General features: G+C 37.9%; 1 protein-coding gene across 1 annotated transcript in view; it reads right to left on the minus strand.

The window, feature by feature from the left end:
- The window catches only part of LOC138016456 (protein Wnt-2b-like), an 11,512-nt gene extending 5,991 nt beyond the window's left edge, over positions 1-5,521 (minus strand). The window contains exons 1-3 of the mRNA XM_068863593.1: positions 5,383-5,521; positions 5,002-5,228; positions 4,456-4,727 (exon numbers count right to left, since the gene is read on the minus strand). Coding sequence (XP_068719694.1) covers positions 4,456-4,727; positions 5,002-5,228; positions 5,383-5,456 — 573 coding nt within the window. The 5' untranslated portion in view covers positions 5,457-5,521. The remainder of the gene's footprint in view (positions 1-4,455; positions 4,728-5,001; positions 5,229-5,382) is intronic.
- Between the last annotated feature and the right edge of the window lie 1,979 nt (positions 5,522-7,500).

The raw sequence follows: 7,500 nt of genomic DNA on the forward strand, positions 1-7,500 counted from the left end.
CTAACTGACGGTGTAACGGGAAAATGGTGGTAGATAAACAACATGGGAAACCCAACTCAATTTGATCAGTTTCTGAAGAGACTCTCAAACAAGGAAACTAAACTAACCACAAACTACTTTCGGTACCCATAACGGAAAACATTCTAGCGAAAGTCCCTTTTTGGTTTCATTTTCTTCCAATCCGCAAACCGGGAGTTCTTGAGAACACAGGAAACTCGACCAAATAAATACTCTTTACAGCAGATGTAGTTTTACCACAAAAACCTAAATTACGCATTTAATTTACGAAGTCACCACATGAGCGGTAGCTGGTCAACGTTGTGAAATCACTGAAGCTTCGTTCGATTGACCCTATTCCGGAATAAGAATAGGAAACGGTATACGTCTGGCGTTTTGAAGCAATAAGGAAGATAAAGATATGTTAAAAAAGCATTTTAGCAGGCGTTTGACAATTTTAATATTAATCTCCGCAAAAACGAAGGATTTCTAACTTCGATTCCATATATTCCTATTCCAGAATACGGTCAATCGAATGCACCTTGAATGTCCGGCAAGTTTTTAACACTCATTGATGAGAACCTCTGTTAGTTGAATCAGGATCAAAAGCATACTTAAGTATACGCAAAATAAGAATTCGATCGACTTTGTTGATGAAGTTTCTAACTGATGTGGAACGGGAAACAGGTTGCAGATGAAACTAGATGACTAGATGCATATCTGCGTAAACTCGGCCGGGCTTTCCAGCTGACCTTGATCGTCAAATGAAAAACAAAGACAAAGAAATGTGGTAGAGATGTCGGCTACGTTATCATTTATTATTTAGATTAGAATGATGGCAATGATTTTTGTTATCTTTACTCATAAATTTACGGTCTAAAACTGATCTCCCTTTTAGGATGAGTCTGCCGCGAACGGTTTGTGCATTTTTATGTGGTTTGAGCGTATTAGACACCATATTCGTGCTTACTTTCAACATATTAATTATGCTTTCGACAAGATTATTTTCGTTCAATGCCACGTATGCGCGTTGGCTTAAAGTTCGCGCATGTGCTGCAAAAATGAATCAGCCATTGCAAAATCGTGCTACAGCTCAACCGTGCCCCGTTTAAGATTCGATTAACTACATGCATGCGCTTTACAAGCTTGAGCGCGACTTGTGAATGAACGCAAAAAAAAAAAAAAGAAAAAACGAAGCCGAAATTTAATCTTGGGCATTTTCCCTGGAAAGCCCGAGTAGACATGGGAAACCCAACGTAATTTGATTTTTCCAAAGAGACCCTCAAACAGAGGATCTTAACTAACCACATACTACGTACGGTACCCATACCTGAAATATTTAGTTAAAGTTGCTATTTTGTTCCTTTTCCTTCAAATCCGCAAACCGAGAACACAGGAAATTCGACCCAGAATATTCTTTAAAGCAAAAAATGTCGTTTGACCACAACTACCTAAATTATGCATTTTAAATACGAAGTCACTAAATTAGCGATAGCTGATCAAAGTAGACTGGATTTCTGGCATGTTGAAATAACGTCGATAAAACGAAATTCAGAAATCGCGAGCATGTATTTTAAAATTGGGGATGGATAAGTACCAGTCCTCTGTTAGTTAAATATGTTAAACTTAGAAGCCTTTGTCCGCTTTTCTAGTTATTCGAATACCGAACGATAAACGCACAACTGGAAAGAATGTGTTGGAGTCGTGCTCCATTAAAAACATAAGGCCTTTCGAGCTTATACGATATTTTCAAACTCATATAACCAGAGTAAACTGAATACAACTTTGCAAAGCAGACCAGAATCTAATTTTTTCTTTCAACTGATAGACCGCATGCTGTTACGGTAATGGTCTTTAAGTAGACGGAACTTGTGAAGTCAGTTTTGGACTGTAGGAAATACATGCAGCTCCACGCAATAACCCTTATGCATCAGCCGCTATGAGTAACGATCCGGTAATACAAATGCTAGATGGCGGGGAATTAATCAATATATATATATACATATAACTGTAAACACACCGGTGCCAAAATTTTTCTCTCAAAAACTTTTAACATTCATGGAATTCACCTCGTGACAATTCGTGCCCCCCGTTGAGGTTCAGAAAGTAATCATTCACCCCCGGGCTACCAACTGAATTCCCATTAAAAAGCTTTTAAAATATTGTATGTTTTTCTTCCGCTTCTCGTGTTTTCTGGGGTTAAAAATATTGCAAGACACGCGCTTCCGTTCTGTGAGGCAAATGCCGTTTTGTGAGTTCAGCACCTTAGTAGACGCCTAAGTCGTTCAGTCTGTGAGTTCAAATGAGTTCAACCGCGCATCGAATTGCATTGCGCGCTCTCAATGCACCTAATGGTTCCCGCCCTTGGCGCACAGCCAGAGCCTTTTTAGTAAATGATCGTGTTAACTTATATCTTTTCCTTCAGCAGAATATTCCAATGATTACGTCATACCTGTGCTTGTTCTTCCTTCGAGACGTAGCAGCCCACGCCTTGAGGGCAGGTATGATGACGTAGTGTAGAACTTGAGCTATATTAAATCAGCTCAACGAGTCTGGTGATTCAGTCAAACTTGTGAAAAATTTGATTCACTTTCAATTGATATAGGAAACGATGGAGGCAATAATTAAGAAAATTCTAGGTCACTTTAGTATTAATTATAAACCAGCAAGTTATGCTGACTTTTGTGTTTCCATGGAGATCAAGTTAGTTTAGAAATAGAGCTTGGTTCCTAATAGGAACAATATGTTGGCTTGGCACAAAAACGGGATATACCAATGACGTCTGAAAATGTATCTGTAACATATATATATATATATATCTTAATATTTATAGACTTACGAAATCGCCCACCTCTAACACAATTCTATGATGCCTGGTGTTGCGTAAAAATTCCTTTTGTAATTAACAGGATAAAGAGCACAAGATCAAGTCCCTTTTGGTATAGTTTAGGATAAAAACAAGTTTTAATACGACGGCTGGTTCAAGCAATAGACACCAGGCCAGCGAACTGGTGGGGAGGACGTCACGTGTCTTCACCGGACGTTAGGTTTAAGATAGACAGCAATGCGGCATATGTGTCTATTTTGGTCTCACTTTTAAAAGCTAAATTGCCGTAGTACATCAATAGTGTTACATAATCACTCCTTTACGTTGTTTTATATTGGATTTTTCGGTCCGCTCGAATGGAACTCGTGGGAAGGCATGGCTTTTCCGAGTTCTTCACATGTTTCTCGTTGTTTTCTTTCCTCGCTTCCATCCCGTCAGTGAAAACAAGAAAAAAAGTTAAGAATCTGCATCTATGCACAGTGGTGAATCCATGCTCCAACTCAGTTTTCTTTGGGTGTGCACAAAACGCAACCCATCAGCTTTTAAGAAACTTAACCGGTAGAAAGCCACCACTGATCGTTTGTTTTCAAATTCCATTACTATTCAAGCTGAAATAAATGCAAAAGGCTCTTGAGATATCTTTGAATGACGTCTGATACGGACGCCAGACAGGAGTGTCGAAATGTTACTAAGGTCTTTCAATCGTAACTTTTTTAGCTACATTCCAACTCTTTCACACAGGACTAGCATCAACACTTGATTGTCAAAATGGTTATAGTATGGACCCATTAAATATTTTAAAATATGAAATGAAAGTTAGAAAGTTAATCGTAGTTTTATGATATCATCGAAATTTTCGGTTTATAGTTGGATAGGCATTTTTAAGTCCAATTACACGAACAATATATCCAAAACGCCAAAGGCCTTTTTTAATGACCAGTTCTATAAGTAGATAATTTCAAATTACTTCTACAACAAGCTCTTAATTTGAGAGTTTGTTTTGAGAAAGTTGTTTTCAGTCTTATGAGGCATTATGTATCGTAATCTACGAAAGAATACAGCTTAATGCAATAAAAATCTTTAGTTTGTAAACGTGTCTTTGATCAAAGCCAATGAGCAGGTTGAATTTATAAAATGCTTAAGCTAATAAAAGACAAAAAATACGACAAACTTTGAATTAACATCAAAACCGGGTCAGTTTAAATTACCTTAAAACTCTTCAAATGCTTCTATACAAGCACTGTGAGGAAAACGAGAGCTAATAGATTTGTTGTGTATACTGCATTGTTTAGTCGTAACATTACGCAGGTTCACCGAGGCTTCCCTGTCCGTTAGAAATAGCAAAGGAGAAGTTTAAGGTTTGTTCAAAACGTATGATGCTTTGATCTGAAAGTAATCGGTCAAATATCAACACAACGACGCCGGAGTTCCAAGACCATTGGTGGAGAAGAATTCGGGACCATTCTTCCGATCATCGACGTGGTGGTAAGAACGCATTTCCGCATGCATGTCTTCAGGGCAGCCTTAAGAGTCCTTTATTCTTTACATTCTTTACCACAAACCAACCAAATCCAACATATGTAAATCGAGAATAACGCACGTTTTGATTATATAAAAGGTTTTATACTTACTCTTCGTCCAACTCGGTTGTTATGTAGATTAATTTTTGCCCTAGCGTCTCTTCCCTTTTCCCGAGAGTCCACAAATAATTTTGCAAATTTTGTACCATAAGCAAGGTGTTCGTGGCATCCATTCCACTGAAAGCTATCGTTACTGTTAACAAACCTAGGACTCGAATCACACTCATAGCAATCTCTAAGCTCTCCCCGACGGCAAGCTCGGGTAACTTCATGCACCACCCCTGCTGAAGAAATAGCATAGACAAACGCACTCTCTCGTGTAGCTGAAAAGTAAAGAAATACCAAAGTTTTTAGAGCTTCAAAACCAAAATATCTCCCACCTTTGAATTGTGATCGGGTTGTTTGAAGAGAAATTCAAATAATTAAAGTCATATCCCAAACAAAGAGGTTTCGTGTCCTTAGCTCAGCTGTGAACGTGACCTTCTTGTATGCTTCAGCTGCCGTGAAGCAATTGACATTTATTTCAATACAAAAGGCCATCTCGTATGTTATAATTATCTGTAATTAGAAAGATGCCAAACTAATTCCTCAGTTTACCTTTTCGCGTAACTTTACCAAACACGCTGGCATCTTTAGAATCGGTAGAACAGTTCCACATCTCATTTTGCATCTGTTTTTGGCATTCTTGAACTCCGAGTTCAGCACCCTTTCCAACACTAACCACAACGTCGGGATTTTGTTGACAAAGTTGCTGCTGATGCCCAGGCAAGTCAGCTACGTTGCACATGAGTTGAGCGCCAAACATGTACAATTCTGACATGAACCTATAGCATTGATCCAAAAGAAAGAAGCACAAAATCAAACTGATCTCATGCAAATGAAAATCTTCAGTCGGCGAAACAAAATTGAGTACCCCACCAACTGATTGATTTCCGGACAGGTGAAAATAAAAAAAAGACACGCGACAGACGAACTTACCACCAATGAGAAGCGGTAGAGATTGGAAACAGGAGCAAAGTAGATACAAAAAGACAAAACGCTTGACTAGACATGTTGGATATACCCTCGTAAAAGCTCCGTCTGGTCTAGCCGAAACTCGGTGTTCGTGCTACTTAAATTTCTCACAGTTGAGTGGTGCGTTCGAAAGCAATAATTCATCCCTATGCCACGCAATGACATTAATTGAGTTTTTACGACCCTGACATGAAGTGGATATCAAGTGTTCACACCCTAGAATAGTTAAAAACACTCGCAGTTAGTTCGCTCTCAAAATCACTTGTTTATCATATACGCTTTTGCCATTGATTCCCTTTCAAAAGTGATTTCTTTCAAAAGCTGTGTTTTTGAAACGTAAAGTAGTATAAGAATGTGAAATACAAAGCACTTCAAGGCATTATGTAAGAGTTACCGAGGTGATAATTTATTGATTTATTTTCTAGTGTACGCAACGCAATAAGAGTTTTTAGCCAAATTCTTCTTTCTCGAGGGCGTAGCGGAAATGGACCAACCGATGAGATGTTTCAGTCGGGTTCTGCGAGGTCTCTTCTCGCTTGGCTGAGTCGAGGTATTCTGGTAAAGAAACAACACCAACTGCAGGACTAAAAATTGTAATTTATTCATAGAATTGAATGTTACACGGGTGTTACAAACTTCAACTTTCTTCAATCCCAACTAACTTCATTTTTGACCAACTAGCTTTCACAAAATTAATGCAGTTTTTTATAGTATAGATAGGTTTGATTGGTTGCTGGCAATAGTTATGATAAGGTAAGGATAAATTTGACATTTTATAATCTATCAGCATATTAGAAAAGAACGTAATCACTTGCAAAACTTTGCCGAGAAGAATAAGGAACAAAAAGAGAAAGACAAAGTAATTCTTAACAAATTGCGAATCTTAATTAAATTGTACTGAATACTTTAGTTCATAGACTATCAAGGGGATGCAGAAATCCCACAGAAGAAAACGCCTAATCAGTTTTAATGCGTTTATTTATTACAATTGAAAAAGTATATAAAAATATAATAAAGTATTTTTGCTTTATCAGACAAGGCGAAAACAGCAATTTCACAAACTGAAAATCTTTCGACAAAAACTGGACGAAAAATGTTTAATGGATGACTAAATGTCTCTGTGGGAAAGGATTTAAATTATACACTTCCAGTTTCAAGATCACATAAAACAAGGGAACGGCTGAAACTCGGCTCCAAATAGGCCAAACATAACGAAATGACAACACATCAATTAACGTTTCTTTTATCCAAAACAGGGAACTGTTCCAAATATTTCTACAACTGTTGACCCTAAGAGTGAACTTGGCCTATTGCCCACCAAACTTATTTTTACTTCCAGTATAATTACTCCTTAGAACATTCTAGAAATGAAATGGAAATGGAAATGGAATTTTTTGAATTTTTTTCGAGTTCTTTTTTTTGTAGATTTTTTTTGACAAAACACATTTTTTTCCCCACGAGAATGCATAATTACGGTTGGGTTCATAATCAATGCTAAAAAGCTTTCAGCTCCTTTATTCCAATTAAATTTCTTAAACTTGAAGACCAGAAGGCGTGACTGACCCACGTCTCTAAAAACGTGCTAGCACACGTGCCGCACACTAACCGACTGTGCCATCCTTACTCCGTACCGTCTCACGCTACCGTCCCCAGAAATTAACCCTCCGGAATTATGAATTTGGAGAGAAAATCCCAGCTGTACCCCATGGTAAATATTTGAAATTTATTTTTAGATCACGCCCTTGCTGCGGAGGTTATTTTTATCTGTCGTTACCACAGGCTCCCCAAGCTGAAAATACGTGGTGCATGGGACAGCTTGTGTATATAGAGAATTGTATGGGAAAATCGTAAAAAAAATTGTGTAAATAACTATCTCATTTACCAAGAATGTTTGCCGATGACACCAACCTTACGTTATCTGCTAAAACGTTAACAGAACTTAAGCTAGCTCTAACCCCTGAATTAAATAACCTTAGCAGTTGGCTGAAAGCTAACAAGCTCAGTCTAAATGTTGCTAAAACTGAGCTAATGATTATTGGATCAAGACAAAGGCTATCTGCCCAATGTGACGATGTAGTAATC

Source organism: Montipora capricornis, chromosome 9 (genome assembly GCF_036669925.1).
Source record: "Montipora capricornis isolate CH-2021 chromosome 9, ASM3666992v2, whole genome shotgun sequence".
Classification (NCBI taxonomy): domain Eukaryota; kingdom Metazoa; phylum Cnidaria; class Anthozoa; order Scleractinia; family Acroporidae; genus Montipora; species Montipora capricornis.